The 22,390-nt window shown below is 34.2% G+C and overlaps 1 protein-coding gene across 1 annotated transcript; it reads right to left on the bottom strand.

Moving 5' to 3' along the window:
• Positions 1-3,024: 3,024 nt before the first annotated feature.
• Positions 3,025-20,423, bottom strand: LOC132311515 (transcription factor TGA2.2-like). The gene is made up of 10 exons (XM_059809433.1): positions 20,136-20,423; positions 15,068-15,141; positions 14,763-14,966; positions 14,476-14,541; positions 14,330-14,389; positions 10,691-10,768; positions 10,520-10,571; positions 7,742-8,013; positions 3,695-3,940; positions 3,025-3,549 (listed from the first exon to the last, which is right to left on the bottom strand). The coding sequence occupies exons 3-10, from the start codon at positions 14,829-14,831 to the stop codon at positions 3,403-3,405; spliced, it is 990 nt and encodes a 329-aa protein (XP_059665416.1). The 5' UTR covers positions 14,832-14,966; positions 15,068-15,141; positions 20,136-20,423; the 3' UTR covers positions 3,025-3,402.
• Positions 20,424-22,390: the final 1,967 nt, after the last annotated feature.

The following is a 22,390-nucleotide window of genomic DNA, read 5'->3' on the forward strand; positions in this document are numbered from 1 at the left end:
AGGAAGGTCATGGACACGAATCCATATTGGTAGCGAATCAAGCTCCTCCCTTTCAAGGACCACATTTTTACTCCATTGTTTAATAATAATCACTCGAAAATGAACCATGAAGAAACCTTTCTTCAAATATACCAATGTAACATCCTTGGCCCAATGTTTCTCAATAAATCCTTTGACATGTGGATAATACGGCCTTTTACCCATCATATACCCAACCACCGAGTATTTCCAGGAATCAATCTCCTCTGCAACATCTTCCTCAGTGATAGAGACCTTCGAACCAACCGGGCTGCTAATAAACTTTAGGTTAATAAATGAATTATTCGTATCTCCCCCTTCGAAACTACTTCTCCATGAAGAACAAGGGGGTATTGTTGAGTTTTGTGGCCGGACAATAGTCTGCCGGCGGCTTCGGGGAGGAGGAAGACCCCTCCATGTTATTCCCCCTTCACCACCCAGTCAAATGCATGCAGAAAGACCTAACCCTAAATCGCCAAAAATATCGCCAAAAATCGTAGAGAGAAAAGGGGTATTTTTGGTAATCTGTATGTAGATAATGCATTGGTCGTGTGTGCTTTTTGTTGTCTAGTTTTTGTAAATCTTCTATTTGAATTGACAAGATCACTCATACATGACGGTCACTTGTTCTTTCATCAGACCCGAGTGTTTATCCGATGTGTGATTGGAAGTACATGAAAATATGGTGTTTTCACCAGAACAAGTAGAAACGTATAATAAATAAATAGAAAATTCTGAATATTTTGTTTTGAAGTATGAAGCAAAGTGAAAATTTGAGGTTATGAACTTTTGTGGTTGGGTTGGACTAGGTGTCATACTTGTCATTAGTGGAAGGGGTGGACTGGATGCACCTGTGTTTCACAAGTTAAGTTGAACTGAATAATGGAAAATTTTGACAATACTACTTTTTTTGGAACTTTTTCAGTTGTATTTGGTGCAATTTTCAGAAATGAATTCTCCAAAACTTGTTTTCTGAAAATAGTGAAATTTTCAGTACATTTTGGAGTTATTTTAGTAATTATGACAATAATATAAAAAACAAAGAGTGAAAAAATCATTTTAGTGTGCCAGAAAACTAGTCTTTTTAAAGTCAATTTCTCTAACATTCTCAATCTGCATTTATTTATTTATTTTTAACATGAATGCTCTCCTTCCCGCTCCTAGTGGCTTACCCCTTTACTTCTGTGTCGCAACTGCTTGAAAGGAAAACATGTCATTTACAACATTTTTGTCCTGGGATTGCTTGTGGGAAACTTAGAAGAATGGTTTCTTGTCTCAGCTCACCAGAGATGTATTCTTACTTTTAAGAGTAGATATTCTCAGTAATTTGCCTAACCGAATAGTTTTTGATTGGTTATTTATGCTAAATACAAGTAAGTGAATGACCTCACTCCCTTATATGTTGCATAAATGAACAATAAAAAGTAGCAATGCACGCAACTATTCGGTGCAAAAATCATTTTCTTACTTTTAATACTTCCAATTACAAACAGGATAAAATGGGAATGCTAAAAACTTTGATCTTTCAATTTATTAGCTAAATTATTGGTGCTATTGGGATATTATTGTGTTTGAAAGCATGGAATCATTCTTGGAAATAAAATTGAAGAGTGAAGAACAAAAAGTTGTAGTCTAGTGGTATTTTTTCTACTTTTCTAATGTGGGAGTTCAGGGTTCGTGTTTCCACATTGACGAATGGACCTGTGAGTTACTTGCCAATGAAAAAAATAATAAAAAATTGAAATTTAAGAAAAAATGGATTAAATTTTTAACTAATAGTATTATTTTTAATTCCAATACACCAATTACATGTTATGATTAGCAAAATTTATATTGCTTGGAGATTTTGTAAGGTTGCTTCAAGTAGGGATGGTGGTTTTTGTGGTTAATAAGCACGTTGTTGGTGTGTGTCACAATTCACAAATATTGTTGGTATGTCTCTTGTTCTTATTTATTTATTATTTATTAAAAAAAAAAATTTCACACCTGTGTTAAAGTTATGGATGAAGTGTCGCACTTGAGTAGAACCGGTTCTTGCTTCAACATAATAAGACACTGAAGCAAACTTAGCAGAGTGATAAATACGTCTCAAGGGCCTGTGCCTGTAAAGAAAAGCAAATGCGGTTCAATTTTGCTTCATTGTTAGAATATGAAGTTTGAAAAATTATGTCTAGTTACCCTTGTAGTTTGAAGCAAATCATTTCTTCCCATCTAAGGTTACCACAAAAAAAAAAAAAAAAAAAAAAAAAAAAAAAGAAAAATTAAAATAAAAAATGGTAACAAATAACCAAACACCCAGTGTTCTGATATTGGTTATAATCTAGAAAACACGAATATTTTTTGGAAAGTCACGTGAGGAGTATACTCACGAATGTATTTATAATTTTAAAATATATTTTTTAATTTCTAGCATGTATCCGATACTTCGACTATGTATTTAATACTTTTTAGATTACTTTATAACACTTTTTAAACAAGTTTTGAATATTAAAATGTAACTTTTTCAATAAAATTATTAAGAAAAGTTTAAAATTTAGTGAGTGATGACTAGAGATGCTTATTTTTTGTATTATGAAATGAATTCTTATGTTATAATAATAATTGCATTTAGATTCATAATATATTTCAGAAAATTGATTAAAAACGTATTTATAATTATTATCTTTTGTTGTAAAAGTATAGTATTTTTTTTTTTTTTTTCAGATTTACCATATTGTCGTGCCTGTATCGTATCTGCACCCATATTCGTATATGTGCTTCCTAATGTTGCAAACCTATGCCTTGTATTTGAAATTGAAGGAAGTTTAATCTAAAATTTAACTAACTTTTTTTCAATTCTAATTCCAAACTGTGCTCTCCACCAAAATTAAACAAACATTTCTTTTTTTCTCTCCACCTTCTTTCCACTGGTTAACGCTACTATCTTTTAACTTTCCCTCCTTGTTATCAAACAAGAAGTGAAAAGGCAATGAAAAGATGAGAGAGATGTGAATGATAAAAGGACAATTTGAATGTTCTAAAATTCCAACTAAAATTTTATAACTGACTGTAATACCATTGAGCACAATAAATACCAAATACTAATTTAGTTAGTTAAATATTTATATTTAGAAAAAGAAAAAGAAAAAGAAAAAAAAGGAAAAAGGAAAAAAAAAAAGACAGCAACTCTTCCAGAATGATACAAGCTGGAGAGGGAAGAAGACTCAGCAATTGTACAACAAAGGGAATATCACTGAACAGGAATGGGTCCCAACTCCCAACAACTATGCTGTTACTGATGAACACCAGGGTCACCTATTTTGGATTAGAAACAAGCTCAGGCAGATTTCTGAATCATATGCACAATTTCAGCAGGATGCACCATATTCTCAACAACTCTTCACCTCATTCCCGGGGACGGGCAAGCCAGAGAGAACTAAGAGCTCGAAGCCTAGAGAAATAGTCAGTTATAGCGAGGAGCGCACGAGCTGATTGGCGGGTTGTCAATATACGGTGCATTTGTTGCAATGTTTGTTGCCGCAGATTGTCGGCCTAATAATGTTTACAGAAAGGAAAACCACATCACAAAGCTTGTTCAAGGGATAATAATATTTTACAGAAATCACGCGCACAAAGAAAGAAAAATGCCAACAGCCCACAGTAAAATAGGAAGGAAATAGTATTTGAAAGAAAGTACCTGTCGTATGAAGCCTTCAAGAGTTCCTAGCTTCCCCATTGCCATTGCCATTTGACCCATGTAGTTTGCAACATTCTCTGATGAGCTAGAGGGGCCTAGTGATCCAGCCAAAGTATCTGCTAAGGACTGTAGCAATGCCTCCATCCCCTGAGACAGGGCATCTTCTGCCTGTTGGGAGGACTGCTGCAAGTTTGTAATGCCCGCCAGCTGCTGCTCGGTCAAAGGATCCAGTTGATTTTTAAGTAGCTGCAACCATGTAGAATTGAATTTAAAGTAAATAAATAGAAAAATAAGTAAATAAATGAATGAAGACATTTTACTTGCAGGTAATAATGAAAATAAATAAACAACGTAAAAATGCCAGGAGTGCACTCAGACATGATTGCCACAATTATGTTAAGAAAATAAATCTAAATTCATGAAAATCCCACATGAACAAAAATAAACCACTGTAAATAAATGAAGCTGGGCGTGTTAAAACATATAAGCTTGTCAATTCATCACAGTATCAATAAAAATGAACTAACATAATGAGCGGATAACTGATGCAGGAAAGGACCATAAAACAGGAGCACACCGACGCCTTTCCAAAAAGCATGTATTTTATCTGTGCCGATACCCTATCGGGCCTTGTTTAGTCTATGCACATACATGCAGTTCTAAACAAGCAGGTACCACATAACAAACAACTCAAACTGTCGATATTTTTACTCTCTGTGTATGTTTGATGGATGCAGCATATGCTAAAAGAGGTCTAAGCATAAAAACTCCTCATAAATGGTTAATAGGTTCAATCAGGCCTTGTTTAGACCTATTCACATCCATGCATATCTAAACAAGCACATCCCAGACAACTTAACGTTCAATATTTTTAGTCTTTGATGTACGTTCGATAAATTTAGCAGATGCCTAAAGGAGGTTAAAGCATAAATAAATAAACCCTTCATAAGCAATTATGGGATGACCAGAATAACCACATTAAATAGCGTGCCAGTACAGACCAAAAATATTACTTATGGAAAATGGTTCAGCAATAAAAAGTTTAAGGAAGCCCAGTGGATTTAGTGTGTCAGGAAGTAAACCTATCTAAGGGTGACCTATAGGTGAAAAAATAAAAGAAAAGAAAGAAGAACAGAATCATTAAATGACCATACCAAGTTACCGACATCTCCAGAAGTTACATATGTATAATCCAACAAAGAGAGAAGCAAAAACAGACCGCTCTACCTCTGTCTCCGTGGCTTTGGGTCTTGATTTACAAACCACAGGTCAAGGTTTCAAGACTGGTAGAAAGAAGAAGAAGAAAAAACAAAAGTAAAAACAGAAACAACAAATAGAACACATAAGAAAATCCCAAACTCGTATGAATATCATAAACACGAGGCGTGATCCACAACGTCCTAAATTAATCAACCACATCAACTAAGAAGAGTTTATGGAAACAAAGACAGGAAAGTATAGTACCATATAAAGATCTTAAATCGCGATGACAACAATAAGAAGCACATGTGCAACAAAGGGAACAACAATAAAAGAGGAGAGGTGGGAAAGACTCATTACTAGGTAGTCTGCAACTATGATTGCATTAATTTTACAAGCATGGTAACACAAAGATCTAAAGATCACAATAACAAGAAGAAGCACATGCACGACAATGAAAACAGTAACCAACAGGGGACGGTAAAAATTCATTACTTGGTAGTCTGCAACTATGATTGCCTCAATTTTAAAAGCAATTGATGTACACTTTTTACAGACAAACCTTTTCAGGACAACATTTTAAAGTAGTTGACTGAAAAAAGGTATAGGTAATCATTCGTAAAGATCAGCAGAAATGTGAATTAGGACCGAAGAACTGAAGTTGCATGATTTCCCTTCTTTTCCATATTCCGCTGCTATGATACTTTCAACTATTACTAGTCTCTATTACACCTGTCAATGGATCGGATTCTCCTATCAAAATTACATCACATCACATCTATCTAGGTTTATTTCAACCAAAGATATTAACAATCTAATGGTCTCGAGTATGAAAAATAAAACAATTAGTGTTCCGAACTTTAAACATTAAACTGATTTCCTCTCCCTCTACCACCCCAAGACCTTACAGCTAGGTTTTCAATTGCCACAGCTCCGTGGCTGAGCCTCTCTCGCTCATGCATGTGTATATTATATGATTGTCTATTCTTATAAGATCGATTCTCTTCAAATTCAATTCTTTATGGGAGATGATTATTGAGTTTAGATCAGCAATTGTTGCATGCATTTTGCTAAATACTCTTATTACAAGGGATTTAAAAAATGGATAAAAATTCCATGCTTTCATCACAATTTTTAATAATCCTTATGGGCCGTTTTGGGCTAGCTGCAAAATGATCAGAGCTGATTGGGATGTCAAATCAGAGATTCCTAACAATTAAGATTCAAATTTAAATCTCAGAGATTGAACAGATTATTAGGTTGGATCACTTTGAACATTTAACAAATCGGGGTTAGTATCACCCCTGAATCCCTGATGACAACATAATTTAGGATGAGGAATACTTAATAGAGGACCTTTAAGATTTTGCCGATCAACAGTCAACTAAACTCAACTCAAGAGAAATAAAAGTTCTTTCATCATTTTGTGTTTCAAAGGTGCTGAGATAATATGATGTTACTCCATTCCCCATCAAATCTTTAATTGCACTATGTTGGAAATAAGGTATCTACTAGGAAAGACAAATAAGGTAAAATAGGAAAGGGTGTAACTCACTCCAAGCCCTTTATAAACAAGAGAGAGAGAGGATCACGCAATAGAAGACAAGGAACTCCCAAGTTGCTTGCTCGCGAGAAAGAGGGTAGATAGAAGATAAGAAGGCTAGTTTTGGAGGAGGTGGGGGAAGTTTAAAACTCCTTCAAAACTATTACCAAATCCATCTACAAAGTTGAGTCTAATTTTCCCCACAGAACACCTATATGTAGGCTTTACAAAAAATCTAGAAACAGATTCTATCTTCTAAAAGTATCCCTGCCCAGCATAATAATACAATGCCTAAATTCAACTAGAAATTTTTTTAAAAAAATACAAAATTAATAATACTGATAATAATAAAACAATGGAACCACAGTAAAGAAAAGACTCCTACTATAATTTAATTACTTGAAATAAAATAAAGTGGCATGTCATCCACTTGCAAGTCCAATTTTATATATTCTTTTACAGATCAGGGAAGGTTCAACATATCTAGACAACCAAATTAGGATGCATTATTGGGGAGTTAATAGTTGTAATTTACGCTATATGTTGATCTGAGGTCAAATGCAAGGCCACAGGGGACCCTTGTTTAGGGAAGCAATCCAATACCTGATGTGGCATGATCCTGCACCACGCCACCAGGATTGCTATGTCTGAAGGTCCTTGATTTGGTGGCTAGAGTATGGGTTACCTTGTTATGGCTCTCGTTCCAGCTATTCTTGGAACAGTGAAGCCATCTACACACCGAACAGAAGAGAGTAGAAAGGTGTCATCAGGGTTATGTGGTGCTGCATGCAGATGCATCAGGCCTTGTTATCCACTTCCCTCGTAGCCTTAAGCCCCCCACAAATACATTTAGTGATTCTTTTTAACGGCTAGAAGGTTGGGAAACCTAATGAGGGAACAGGTTTGAAGGCTTAAAGCACCAGAACACCCTTTAGGGTAAGATACTGCCTTTTACAACCTTGCTCCACCACTTCATTCAGGATGCCTCTTACTGTCATGTGGACCAAGTCTATTGGGCTCTTTATCACATGCCTCCACTTCCTAGTAGGCCCAGATTCATCAATGGTTGTTTTCCTAAGACGCCCACCTACAATAAATATTGTATATCTGTTGAATACAAACAACTATCTAAGCCAACAACAATTAATCACAACAACAACATCGATGACAACAACAATTTCCATAAATGTGTATGTGTTTGGGGAGAGAGAGAGAGAGAGAGAGAGAGAGAGAGAGAGAGCATGCACTGTGTCTACTAGAATTACTTAATTGGAAATGAATAAAACATAATATGCAGATCTCACCTTAAGCAGTTCAGATGATCGGAACCCACCAAGCCATAAAAAACACCTCTCTGCAGGTGTCTTCCACATGCCAGACAATATATGGAAGACATCAGCTTTTGCAGCATCACCTTTTATCCTGAAGATATCATCATAATGTGCCAAGATGCCATCCACAATGATACGAAGTTCACCATCACCTGCATGGGAGTTGACAGCTCCTCTAAGCTCATTGATTCGTCGGTTTTGCTCTTCCAACCACCGTGCATATTCCACATCAAAAACCAAGGCTCCTACAAAACAAAGGGGACAATAGTTCATTCTTTTTCATTTAATTAAAACAAAAAAAGTTATCACTGCAAGAGAAGACTAATGTAGCAATAATAAATCAATCAAGTGATGAAAAAAAATTGGGTTCTTGCTTCTGATTGGACCACGTGGACAGCAGATCTGCTCCTTTCTAACATGTTGTCCAAACAAATGTAAGAAGCCTAACAACCGGCAGCTAAAAAATGCACCTAATTTTGCCCTCAAACAATAGTATGATGATAAATAAGGCACATGTCAAGCACATTCAAATCATACGAACATCAGAGATGATAATAAAAAAAGTAACACATACAATATTGTGTGCAACATTCATTCAAATTCATCATTTGAATCATGATCTCCCAAACTAAATAATTTTCATCTATGCCAAAAATTGTCATATTACAGTCTCCGAACTCCAGTCTATAGAAACTTTGAGTCAATAGACTCGATTATGCATAATGGCTCTCAAGGCCATAAACTGGAAACTCACCAGATGGATATCCAAATAGATTTTGGATGTAAGAAGGGTGTAAGGCAAGAGATCTTGCAATCCCCGTCCACTAGGGAATGAATGCTGGAACCACTGCCAGTCCACCATCATCCTGACATAAAACACCTGAAGTCATCTGCTTCTAGACAAGGGTAACACTTTTAAATCTTCTCAACCCTTTTCTGCCACCATAGCTCATGAAAAAAGCTAATGAGCTATGGTGAAACTATGATGGCAGTCGTAAAACTAAGGCTGGTAAAAGAACAAGCTACTAGTGAACAGATCCTATTCACTCACAAGTGAGTGCCTTCAAGCATGTTTCTCATGAAAACAAGCTACCTCGAGCTCCAGATTCAAGCTTGTTTCAATAGCAAAATAATCTCATTTCCAGACTCAAACTTAGATTTGAAATAAGTATTGGGCAGTGGTAGAAACATTTCTTTGACAACTTGTAAAGAGAGAACAATTTAAGAGATTTTCAACATATAACATAAAGCTAAGGAGGGGTGATGAGAATTGGCTAAACTTTGGGATAATAATGGTTTGCTTGGTTTATCACTCATAAAACAGTCTTCTGTTTTCATAGAACTGAAAATCAGAAAACTGTACAAAAACCTGCTTGGTTCAGTTTTCTGAAAACGGTTTTTTGAAAACTCAGTTATAGAAAGGCCTATTTTTATAGAATTGTCTTTTATAGTTAACTGTTTTCTAAGTTCCTGAGAACTATTTTCTGAGTGACAAACCAAGCAAGCCTTATCGGCAATTTACAAAAGACTTACTGGACCACATGGATCCATGTATATACCCCCTAGTTTCTGCAATTAGGGTATTGACATTAACTAAATCAAATACAACCCTAAAGGCAGTACCCAATTCTGGCCCCACCACAACAGTGTCCTAGCGAGGGAGGACCTGAGACAAAACCTAAACTTTGGTATTTCACAAAGTAGACACTCTAAGACTTGGTGGCACTGATACTAAAGCATCTCATTGCTGAACCAGACAACGGCCCTCTTTAAAACATAGAAATTATATACAACCATTTTCACTGAAAGACATGAAATGTAATTATAATAGCCAAGTGAAAAAAGCAAGGAGAGTAACTGCAAAATAGGTTATTTCATTGGAGAGATGTTTCACGAGGAGAAGGGCACAATATGCATGACTCAATGCAGTATCCAACAAGATTTGTCTGAGCGAACCACAAGTCACAACAGAAAAAATATAGGGTAAAGAAACCTCAAAATAATCTAAATGCAATTTCACAAATACAGAAATGTACTTCTTTTTCAAGTCTTAACCATTGACTGAGTCATGCTGTGAAACGCTAAGAAAATCATTGAACCGATGGATGGAATGAACATAAAATCATCCTATATCAAATATGAAGTGAGCCTACAGTTTGAAACATAAAGGATTTTCAATCATTTTTAAAATATGCATAAATTTTTTAATACATTTTAAAATAATCATTACGATGGCCCTTCTATGCTAAGAAAATAATGGTTATTTGCTGCATGAATGGGGAAGAAATTTGGTGGAAAGGTAATGGCAAATGAATTTTAGACCAAGCTGGGGACCTTTCCTATCAAATAAAATGGTAGAGGTAACAGCTAACTCATTTATAAAACTACAGAAAGAAGACAATAGTAAAGAGATGTATTGCAACAAACAGAAGTGTGGTTATATCAGATTCTGTTTGAGTCATTTGAGATATTGATTGATTACACGCCATAGAACAAAGAAGATAATAGTAAAGATAAATAATGAAACAAAAAGAAGTCTGATTAGATCATATTCTGTTACAAAGTCATTTGAGATATTGATTGATTACACACCATAGAACAATTTATTAAATAGCAGCAGATAGTAATTATTCCACTTTCACTACATAGCAAAACATTCACATTACAAAATTTCATTTCAAAATCAGATACTCTCATCCGGAACAATTACATTATAATGAGCAGATTGATGTCAGAAGAAGATGGTAGTACCATTTCCAGTCATCGACTGAGACTGATCTCCCGCACTTGAAATGAAAATGCCCTTCGGAAGAGAGAAAAATATTTAAATAATGAATTCTGTAAGATTAATGAATTGAAGCATGCAAAAGGGGGGAAATTGGACAGAAAAAAAGTAAACACCAATGACTAGTTAAATGGAACCTGCTGCCGAGCGCGTTGAAGCTCCTGCTCAAGTTGGGTCAACTTCATTCTGCTACTCTCTAGCTGTTGGACATAAGCCTGAGAAAATGGGGAAAAGGAAAGGAAGATTTAAGGCCAAAAATATTAACTTAATTCATAAAAAACAAAACTAAAAAAGAATTCAAAAAAGTAGCCACCAAAGAACATATGTACATGCATGTTTTAGATAAGAATTAAAATTTACTAGGCTGCCTGGGCTGCAGAAGCAAAAAGAGTGCTGCAGATCTTTAATGACAATCCCCAAACAGGCATTTTAAGGAGTCATTCCGATTCCCTCTACACTTACTTTTGGAGAATGGCAGCCTAAAGATAACTGCTTCACTTGTTTAAAAAAAAATTCAACAAGTAATCTCTCATTTAATTTCACCAATGTTTTGACTCAGTTATAGAGTTTTTTTGTGCTCATTAGGAAAACATGCGTCAACTTATACATATAATATCAATACAACATACCTTATAAATTTTATGTCATGCTGTAGCGGACATATCAATCGGAGATGAAATAAGATCATGGAACAAAACGATAGTAACAGAATGTAAAAAACACCACACAACCACATTTTGAACGCTTCATGTTCATTTGACATAAATGCTATCAATAGAGACACTTTTAGGCCAATGTATTAGGTTGGTATGACTTTCTATGAACCTTCAAATAATATTTTGATAGCATCAACGATTTTAATTATGATAATTACTCTAAAAGTTTCATCCAAATAGATTTCATGGAAGAGAATGCTCGGAAATTAAAAGGCAACATATTTAAAAATGAATTTAGTAGATATGTGAATGTTGACATGGACGCGTGGCAAAAGGATTAATGAACACAATCATGAAATGGTTGAAATAGCATTTATTACAAATAAAATGAGAGAAAACCAATTAAGATAATTTGGCTATGTCCAGTGAGGCCAATAATTGTAACGGTTAAGAATAATGAGGTAGTTCTTATTGAGTATTGCTAGAGGGAGGAAAGGCCAAAACTAACATGAATGAGATAGTTAGGAGAGCTATGGTAGTTTGCTGTTAATTTGGATTATTACCATAGAGCAGAATGGCCAAACAGAATTTGTGTAACCGGCCCCACATAATTGGAAAAGAGTAGTGAATTGAGTTAAACAGACTTTAAAGTTATCTATGCTATCTTTATATTCAAGGAGATAAAGTGGCTAATATTTGCGATTTACAATTTTTTTTTTGGTAAGGTTTCATTGGAAGGGCACTCAAAAGGGGAGCGAATCCCGAAACAGCTACACAAAAAAAAAAGGAAAGCTATACTCGTTTGCTATCCATGACAAGCTATACTCGTTTGCTATCCACAACATCTACCAACTACCCCAAAGATTTACAATTTTTTTCCATGGATTAGCGGTTTACAATGATTACAATGACATCTTATCAGAGGCATTGAGATTAGGCGCCACAACGCTACTATAGAAGGCCTACAAGTGTGATTGCTTAAATGAGTGAAGTAGTAAAACAGCCTTAGATCTCCTATGCTTAAAGAATCTCAGGCAAAGACAAGGTTATAGAAACACAATAAAAGCATCACTATCATATATGCGCAGATATATTTTTTGTTAAGTTGTCTTTATGTTGTAGCATCATATGAGTCTTCATGTTACTAAAAAACTAGTACATAAAAATAAAAATATAAAAAGAAGATTAAGGATATATATATTGAAAAAGATTATATATAAAAAAATTCCACAGTGTACACACATTATATCATATAATTCAGATGAAAGGAAACTCAGGTATCATCATAATTTCACAGAATTAGAATGCCATTACTTAAAGGTCTTGAAATTTCTACAAAATAGCAAACTTGAACTTGAGAAAGCTATATTTTATGGAAGAATAAGGAACTGGAAATGAATCTATCCAAAATAAAGTGAAATTTTAGAAACTGAACTTGATCAAGTCATAAATTTCAAAAAGTCACTCGAATTGAGGACTGAAAAAACATGCAATTGAATAAGAAAAATCGAAAGACACTAATCCAAACCTCAATAATGGAACTGAGAAATTAGAAAAACTGCTAAGATGAATAAACCTTTAGGAGATAAGGTTGGTTTAGATTTTGTTGATAAACCTAATAATCTTCTACGGCTAACTCTTGTAAAATAGAGAAGTCCCTAAAAAATTTTAATATCCTTGGCATTCTAAGATTTATCATTACTCATATATTAAGCAAGAGGGTCACATTAATTTATTTATTTTTCATTGAAAATAAAATGTTTTGCATAAATGACAAGCTTAAAAAGTAAGAAGAATGAGAAATACGAGTTTAAAAATGCTAATGTAAGCCATAAGGTAAACACATTGTTCTTTAGCTTTGCGCAAGAAATTTTAAACAAGCCTAAAGTTTGAAACAAGTAGAGAATTCATCAAAAAAGAAGCATTCTCAGACTCAAGAGAAACTTGAGTTGAAAAAAGAAAGATTTGAAATTTTCTTCTAAGTCTTCTATACAAACGTCTAAAGAGACCTAAAAAGACGAAGCTTGCTTTGTAGAATCGAAAAGGAGATGTCTTAGGATAATTTGTTATCAAACTATCTAAAGCACCACCCACTTTGCCTACTAATATTCATATGACTTTACATCTCTATTTGGTGCATCACTATAGCATATTCACATGTTGTTACCAGGCATCTTGCACACTTCCGTACTCCTGTAAAGATGGGATGATCCCTATCCCATTTTCAGGTTCAAAATTTTTTTAGAACACCACTGGAAATGAGGGGGGGCAGCGGTGACCTCAAGATTCCCTATTCTCTCCTGGCTCTTTGTCCACCACTGATACATGACCTCTCTCTTAAAGCCGCCTATTCCACCCTAACCAATCTCTTGGAATTTCCATTATCCTACACAAAATACTCCCATCTCCTAAACCTACCTAACCTTAACACTCACAACATTCTTCAGCATATACAATACTTGTACCATCAAATTTCAATGTGAAAAATCAAAACAAAGAGTTTTGAAAGTTTCTCTTAGATCTGAATATTTGTTATCACATGCATAAAATCTAATCAAAAGTGTGAATGATAAATCTATAAAGAGAAAAGGGAAAAGAAAACATCAAAAGAAAACAACATTACACAGAGTAAGGAAAAAATCAAAATGAGAATTTGTTTTGGGATATTGTATATCCCAAAAGTCTGTAATATATTAGATCTGTATACACGTGCCAAAATATCAGTAAATTTAATGTACAAGTGGGTATATTATGACAAATGACAATGCAGAGGAATATAATATATATATATCAAAAATACATTGCCAATGTCATGAAATATCACACTCCATTTTAAAACTGAAACTCAGCAAGATTTTTTCTAGATGTCATGTCAGGTTCATGTAAGTTGCAATCTCATGAAGCAATATGAGACATAAAAAATTTTAAAATTCATCACGTTACATTGTTTGAATAATCAATGAAGTGTGAGATTCGATCATCTTGAAGAATTCTACTTGAGTTGAACTATGTAGAATAGCATTCCCAGCATTTCACATAATGACTTGCAATAATTCATGAGGACAATGCCAAAAAATAAATAAGTACAGGAAATATTATCCACATGATAACAGAACCTACTTTTTTCCTTAAACGGCTCTTTCTCGCAGCCTCACGATTTTGTGCAAGCCTACGAAGCGTCTGCAGTAGTATCATAAAACAAGAAAAATAAGAAATTCATCACTTTAACTCAGTTGATGTCATAAACGTAATTAAAACCCTTAAACCTTTTGATCCCTTGACTTGTCACTGGCATCAGAACCAACAATTTGCAGAGAGTGATCATTTTGAAACTGTAAACATGAATTCTGAACACCATCAGTACAATATCAAAATGCTTTAGAATAGATAGTCCAAACTTCAGCAAAGAAAGGAAAAGGTATCAACATACAAGGTCAAGATAAAGGTGCATGCAAAACAGTAAGTAGGTGGCATGCATCAATGGAAATAAAGAATAAATACTTGGATACAGAACACTGCAACTAAAACTGAAAAGAAGAATTAGAGACATCACCCCCGAATTCTTATCTTCAGTGTCTGCGTCTGTTGAAGTATCAGTCCTAGGACTAACTTCAGTCATCATGGATTCTCCCCAGTTCTGCCAATGTCAACTTGAGATTGAAATCAGATTTAATTGCTGACTCTTTTGTGATGCCAATGTCTCACGGTCCAGTCCTAACTGCAGGTTGATTTGTGCTAGAAAAAGTTGCTAATGACTCTGCAAATACAATGAAAATACTAAGTATTAACTACAGGAAGTAATAACTTTCTAATTTCAGAGTCAAAAGCATACAACCCATGTGTCAAAAAAATGTGTACCTTATCAAAAGGCAAAATAAACTTTTCCCAGGAGATGACCATTTGAAATTGAAACCAGATTTGGTTGCTGACTCCTGCAATGTCATGCAAACCAGTCTTAGCTGCAGACGACTTTAACTTAAGGAACTTTCTTTTAAAAAATGGAAACGAAGCACTGCAAATTTTTAGAATTGTATTTGTAACCTAAAAGCTTTAAGTAGTCGAAATTAATATACCTAAGAATTTAAGGGTAAAACTATTAATTTAGATTAAACGTAAAAGCCACCTTTCACGTTGCAGACACTGTATTTAGTGATTAGTTCTCTTTCGATTAAAATTCAGACTAATTTAAGTGGAATTTCCCTTTTAAGTTATAACTGATTGTCCGTACCAAAAGCTTTTTAATAGATAAACTACCGAAGAATTTCAGTATTATTTTTCAACAACACTGAAGTTGCAGACTGACTCAGCAGTGGCAGAAAAAGAAAATCCTAAGCATTAGCAGAAGAAAGCAATAATATAATGACCTTAAATTTTCGTAAGTAATTTTTTTCTATAAGTAGGGTAAAACAATGATCAGATGCTTCAATGATCTCTTAATGAAGGAATATCCTCAATGAAGGTTCAGCAGCAGAGAGACCTTGCCACTGATTGTCCATGAAATCTCTCCAAAGGGGCCACTATGAAATTATATTTAATATGAGTACTTCTGTTCATAGTTGAACCGTATGGCCAGATTTTATATTCTGATAGATATCTATCTACAGATCGTGTATCCACTTGAACCCCTTGGAGCATTTCAAAGATCAAAACGGGCATCCTGATTTATTTTATACACAGTTCAAACGAAGAGCAGGATTTGAGAAAGCGTACACCACTAGGTGTGCATTTGACTAGTTATAACCCACCTTAAAGTATTTAAATATGGCACAACTCAAGGATATGTAGCTGACTTGTCATAGCCCACTTTGAGATACGCGAATATGGCACAACCAGTTGGGATAATATGGGGTTGTGGCTAGGGCTACAAACAGACAAAGCCAATCCAAGCTTTAGATTATTTGGGCCTGGCTCACCATAGTACATAAAGGTGTTCAAGCTCAGCTCGTGTTCAAATGAGCTTGGCCTAACCAATCTCAGGCTATGCTCGCCAAAGTTTAGTGAAGCTCAGGCTTAGCTCAAGCTCATTCACATTATACATATATGCATCTATAAATATCACCAATTATATAGTTAGATCTCTACGTATATTGAATATATGAACGTAATACACACCTAAAACAGTTAAACATTTGTGGGAACCTACGATCACACTCCAACCATACCCTGATAATACATTCATTTGATTTTTTTTTTTGGGGGGGGAGTCACTAAGAGTTGAGAGAGAGACAGAGAGACATCTGATGCGGCTAAGATTTATATCTTTATCCTTGCAATAGGGCTTTATTAATCATTGTAGCCCTTAGATTGCTTCAAATTGATCGGTCTAAATGAACAATTTAAAGTCTAACAACATTTGGGCCATAACAAGATACAATCCATATTTGGCTTTTAAACATATTCCTGATTATAAGAGTGAAGTGACAAACCATATACCTTATATTTACTAGGCCATATCTGTTCATGCACTTGGCCAGCCAAGATTGGGTCTGTTCAAGCTCAATTCATTTATGAAACAAGTTTAAAATTGGGCTCCGGCTCAATTCATTTACCAATTGAGCGAGCTTGAGTTACCACAATAACTAGTTGAGACTGAAAAGATCGGTTCAGCCTAGTTAGGATAATGTAATCTACTCTTCTTATGAAGGAGGGCAAGCTTGGCACAATAGTAAGGTTGCTCCATTGTGACCTAGAGGTCACGGGTTCATAACAAGGAAACAGCCTCTCTGCATGCGGAGGTAAGATTGCGTACATTTAACCCTCCCCAGATGCCTCAATGGCAGGAGCCTCGTGGACTAGGTTTGCCCTTTAATCTTCTCATGAAGAAATTTTTTGATTTAATTCTAACAGCTAGATGCAATTTGACAACAAAAGTTATACGCCTTGATCACAAAGCAACCATATAGACAGACAACATCATCCGTGCAGAGTACTGCCATCAGTCTAGCCCCTAATATATTAAGACAACTCTTTACATTGCCAATGAGGCTTATGATGGGAGTTTGGTATCGTAGCCACCCCTTAGCAAAATTGCCTAGGCTATAGCTGTTTTTTTATTTATAAGTAAGATTAAAACTCAATCAACCAATGAGAACATATTGCCTAGGCTATAGCTGAAATGCTACTTATCATTTCGCTTTAACAGGATAGCCATAATGTACATGGAGACACCCTACTGATTCGAGTGGAGGTAGGCATTTATTACTAGACAAACTATGTCGACATGAGAACCACCTCATTCACCTTTAACTATAAATAGACTTATTGTATACAAGGACCAGATCAAGAGATCTTTCTCAGCAACGTCATTGAAATCCTTCATTTACCCCTATATTTGAGGCTGACCTTGTTGAGTATGGTGATTTACACTACTGTACTCTCTTTCTCTCAAGTTACCTTTAACCTCTATCCTAACAAATACTCTCTCGAGTTACCTTCAACCTCTATCTCTCAAGTGTAATACGGTAATACCTTCTCCCTCTATAACATCAATTTGACACACATATATAAAACTCAACATAGATTTCCCATCACAAACCTTGATCAAGTGACAGCTTGCTTTGAATATATTTTGAGACATACTTTTCAAAATGGATAGTAATCTATTAAATTTAGTGTTATTTCGAGACCAAAAGCAGGTGAAACTGGGGGAAATCATGTCACAGACGGAAAAAGTTCATTGGAAAGTGAAATTTCCGGTGAATTTTAGGTTAGAACAACTCCCTTGGACTGCACATTGCCACCAACTAATTAAGCATATGGATGCATGTATGGCCCATTTCGGGGATATGCTGGGTTTAAACGGTCCCATTTGATGGACGTGATTCAGTTTGCCTTTCTAAAATCAGTCCAATCAAATTTTACCGAGTTACCAGACAACCAGTTTGACTCCTCATTTTGTTTGAATTGCAATAATCAGATTGTCCAAAGTGTGATTACATGAATTGCTTATGAAGTGGTTGGTGTGGAACTGTGGATCAAATTGAACATTGATGTAAGAAACCATGGTTAAAACTAGATAAATGACATACTCAGGGAGACACGAGACATTTTAATTACTTGATATTAGAAGTGAAGGTCAATTTAGGAAGGGAAAAAAAACTGAAAGTCAATCTAAAATGGAATAGTTCTTCGGGCTTATAGAAGTGAAGGTCTATTTAGGAAGGGAGAAAAAACTGAAAGTCAATCTAAGATGGAATAGTTCTTCGGGCTTAAGCTCCTTAATGGCCACCTCCCTTCCCAACCAACTAAAGGAACAAACTACTAAATAATAACAAAATTAATACTGATACTTAATAATAAGAGCCTAAGCTCCCTAGACAACTACAATTATTAACAAATGGTGCATTCTGACAATGACTGGAAATGACACATGATGTATAAGAAACACGTTAGACAAGTTAGACGTGGTTCCAATAATTTAGCAAAATACGTCAAATTTGGAATTGTGGATGATACTTGAATTGACTCGTAAAGTATGTATGATCCTATCCATACATGGGTGGACTGTGTGTGAACCCTTTTGGCCATGTGTGCTTGATTTGAGTGAATTGTATACTAGAATGTGATTCCTATTTGTTTATTAATGCCATCTCAACCACATCAAAAGAACACCCCTCATTGTTCTTTTAAACGCTTCCACACAAGCCATAGTGGCACAGTTCTCTGAAATTCCAAACCTAACTAGCTCTTCAACTAAAACAACCTCCCACCAACTTTCAATCAAAGCAAACCAATCTAGGCATGACCCAACACACACCAAATAAGGAGAACATAAGGCATCATGAGTCTCTATCAACAAGACAATACAACAAGAGGTACTTTCTTTCACAAGCAACTATAGTCTGGGAAAGTTTTTAACCCTTTGTCCTGAATTGACAATGGTAAACATCTCCAAATTTGAAAAGCATACAATAATTTGCAGGATTATTAATCTCAAGGAACCTAGAGCACTCTCATGACAAAAAAAAACCCTAAAAAAACCAACTCATCCTGAACTTATCTCTGCTACCTTCCTTCCACCTCATAACGTCCTTTCTATCCCCATAACAATTGCCCCGTATAACATGTCAAATCAGGAATCGATTATCTACCACCTCCAATTACCAATCCTTCATAGCCTTAGGAAACCAGGGTTCTCAAACCACTCCACTCCAAGTCAATCAAGCATAATCCATTGCCGACAAATCTTTTACCAAGAAGAAATTTTTAAATGGGATGGGAAAACCCCTTTTAGTGCCACACAAAAACTAAAACAGATGTCACGCAATAACTCACCTTCAGACCATTGCGATCAAAGAAACTGATGTACTCAACGAACTCCTCTAGCATCTTCCTCACTCCCTTCCACAACCCCAACCCATCAGAACTCCTAACTCCCTTCAAAATCAAACCACCCTTTAGACCCCTATCATTCCCAAATTTTCCCTTCACTACCTTGTTCCACCCATATATAATGCACAACAAAAATGGAGCATTAGTTTGCAAAAGATTACAGCTTTTTTATACTGCTGCGAGATAATCTTTCGTGTATTGAGTTCCAAAACAAACATCAGAAATGAAACGTAACCCAGTTACTTTAATCCATTTGAGCATCTAAATGAAAGAGAATAAAGCATACAGGGAAAATTCTGCATAACAAAAGAAAACCCCACAGCAGATAATTGAGCATTAGAGCTTTTTTATACAGTTTCCATATAATCTTTCGGTGTCTTGAGTTCCAAAACAAACATCAGAAATGAAACAAAACCCAGTTGTTCTAATCTATTTTAGCATCGAAACGAAATAGAAAAAATCATATAGGGCAAATTCTGAATAAGAAAAGAAAAGCCCACAGTAGATATACTTACATACATGTATATATCTATACATACATACATACACACACACACATATATATATATATAACAAATGAAATCTAAAAACTTACAGAGAAAGGGAGAAGTTCGGCATCACAGCCACCACTGGCTTAGCATCTTCTGAACCAACAAAGCTTCGATCACTGTTGTGTGACTCGTACCAGCAAACCCACTAATCAGCAATCACCACCACCACCACGAAGTTGAGCTCATCAAACACAGCAAAACCCAGAGAACCCTTCAATCCACAAAGGACCCAAATACTGGAATAGGCGAAAAGTGATGTGCTTTCAGTTTCAGAGGCTCTTCAAGATCAACATCGCCAATTTTGACTTTTGGTATATGGTTTTTCTTCTTTAGTACGAGTAATTTATTTTAGGTTTTTATACGGTTCGTACAGTTCTCTAATCTTCATTTTATTTTTATTTTTATTTTTATTTTTTCATTTTCTTTTGATTGGTAGTTGCTATGGTCAAATTAGGAAGACTTTTGTCAAATCAATTGTTGTCACGAAATTTTAGCAAATTATTTTCGCAAAATATTCTGATTATGACTTTCCACTTAACTATTTAAGTATTTCAACTATTTAAGTATTTCAATAAAGGAAATGATACAATTATTTTTAAGGGTAATTTGCACTCATAATTCCCTGTGTTTGGAATAAAAATAAGCAGATACAATTTAGAAATAGTGTTATTCATTACTCACAAATTTATAAACTTAAACAATACTCAATTATGATAAGAATACATAATTGTCTTTTTAACTTTTAAATTGACCAATTTAAATTATTAAAGTACAATATTAATCTTTAAAAGTTCTTTTATTTGACCAAATTGCCCCTTAGCCAAAAAAACAAACAAACAAACACCACCATTGTGGACACCAACACCATATGCAAATAAACAGGGATAGAGTCAGGAGTTTTTAATTAGGGCAACCAAATTAGTAATGTAAAATTATAATTTTAAAATAATATAAAATCATTATATATATATATTTGTGCATGTTTAATGCCATCCCAGAAATAGATGGATTTATACTATCTAGTACTTAGACAAAATTCTAATACAAAACTCGACTTTCCATCCCAAAAAGTAGAAAATATAATTTTTAAATATATAAATATATTTTTTTATTCCGTAGTAATATATTAAATATTAAAAAACTATTTTTAATATTCAAATATTAAATAACACCTTCAAGTAAACACACAAGCTAATCTTTTTATTTCTTAGTGTTTACTTAAACATTACTTATACAACATGCCATATTTTTCTTCTACCAAAAAAAAAAAAAAAAAAAAAAAATCACAATAAAGTCATATTTATTTTTTCATTATTTAGGGTCATTTTGATCAATTAATAGAAGGTCATAAAGGTAATTTAATGATTCACGTGTGTCAATTCAAAAGTTAAAGGGTAAATACGTATTTTTATTATAGTTGGGTGTCTTTGTTTATTTTACCAAATTCGGGGGGTGTCATTGTCCAAAAAGTATTTAAGTTATAGTTGACTCTTTAACCCAAACTTGGAAGGTATCATTGCAATTTATTCTATTTTTAAAATATATATTTTATTTAAAATTATAAAAATTATTTGTTTTAGGATAGAATTTTTATTTTATTAATTTCTGTATGAAGTCTCATTTTCTCAAATGATCAAATTCTATGATTTTTTTTATTTAAAATAGGGCTTATAAATCTTTCTTTGATCTCTCTTTCCTCTCAATTCCATTTTTCTTTTTAGAGATACATGTAAGATGTTCGGAAAGGAACTCTAGGGTCCTCGACACATGAATTTTCATTTGAGGGAGCTATATTGGTAAATGTGAAAATAATAATCAAACTAGTGGGTGAAAAAAAAAATTTACATATTACATATATAAATTATATTTTATTTTGGAAGTCGATATTCACACCCCACTTTTCTCCAATTACACTATATTTATCTTTTTCTTTTAAAAGAACGGACAAGAAGGTCCATAAATTCATTAATGCACTATCTGTGATTTATAATGTCATAAATATCATTTATTTAACTTTAATATATTTTTATCTTCTTTACTATATTTACTATTTTTTTTTTCCTTTCTATTTGTTTTTTTTCAATGTTCCTCCCAAATAAAATAATTTATTCCATACTAATAATTTAATTTTTAATAATCAAAATAAATAATTTATTCCATAATGATATATTTTTGTTTTGGTACAATTGAAAGGAATATTATTCAACAAAGTTAACTTTTTTTCAGTCAAAAGACGTAACTTTTTTTTTTTTTTTTTTGGATAATTTTTTAGGGGTTAGTCAAAAGAAATAATTTATTA

The sequence above is a fragment of the Cornus florida genome, unplaced genomic scaffold, assembly GCF_030987335.1.
Source record: "Cornus florida cultivar Cherokee Brave unplaced genomic scaffold, ASM3098733v1 CherokeeBrave_3.0.0_Hap2_Chr06, whole genome shotgun sequence".
NCBI classification, from domain to species: domain Eukaryota; kingdom Viridiplantae; phylum Streptophyta; class Magnoliopsida; order Cornales; family Cornaceae; genus Cornus; species Cornus florida.

Coding starts and splice junctions, on each gene's coding strand:
- LOC132311515 (XM_059809433.1), bottom strand. CDS start 14,831: ATGATGACTGAAGTTAGTCCTAGGACTGATACTTCAACAGACGCAGAC. Junction 14,542..14,762: donor CTGAAGATAAGAATTCGGGG/GTGATGTCTCTA, acceptor TCATGTTTACAG/TTTCAAAATGATCACTCTCT. Junction 10,769..14,329: donor AGAGCCGTTTAAGGAAAAAA/GTAGGTTCTGTT, acceptor CCATTTTCTCAG/GCTTATGTCCAACAGCTAGA.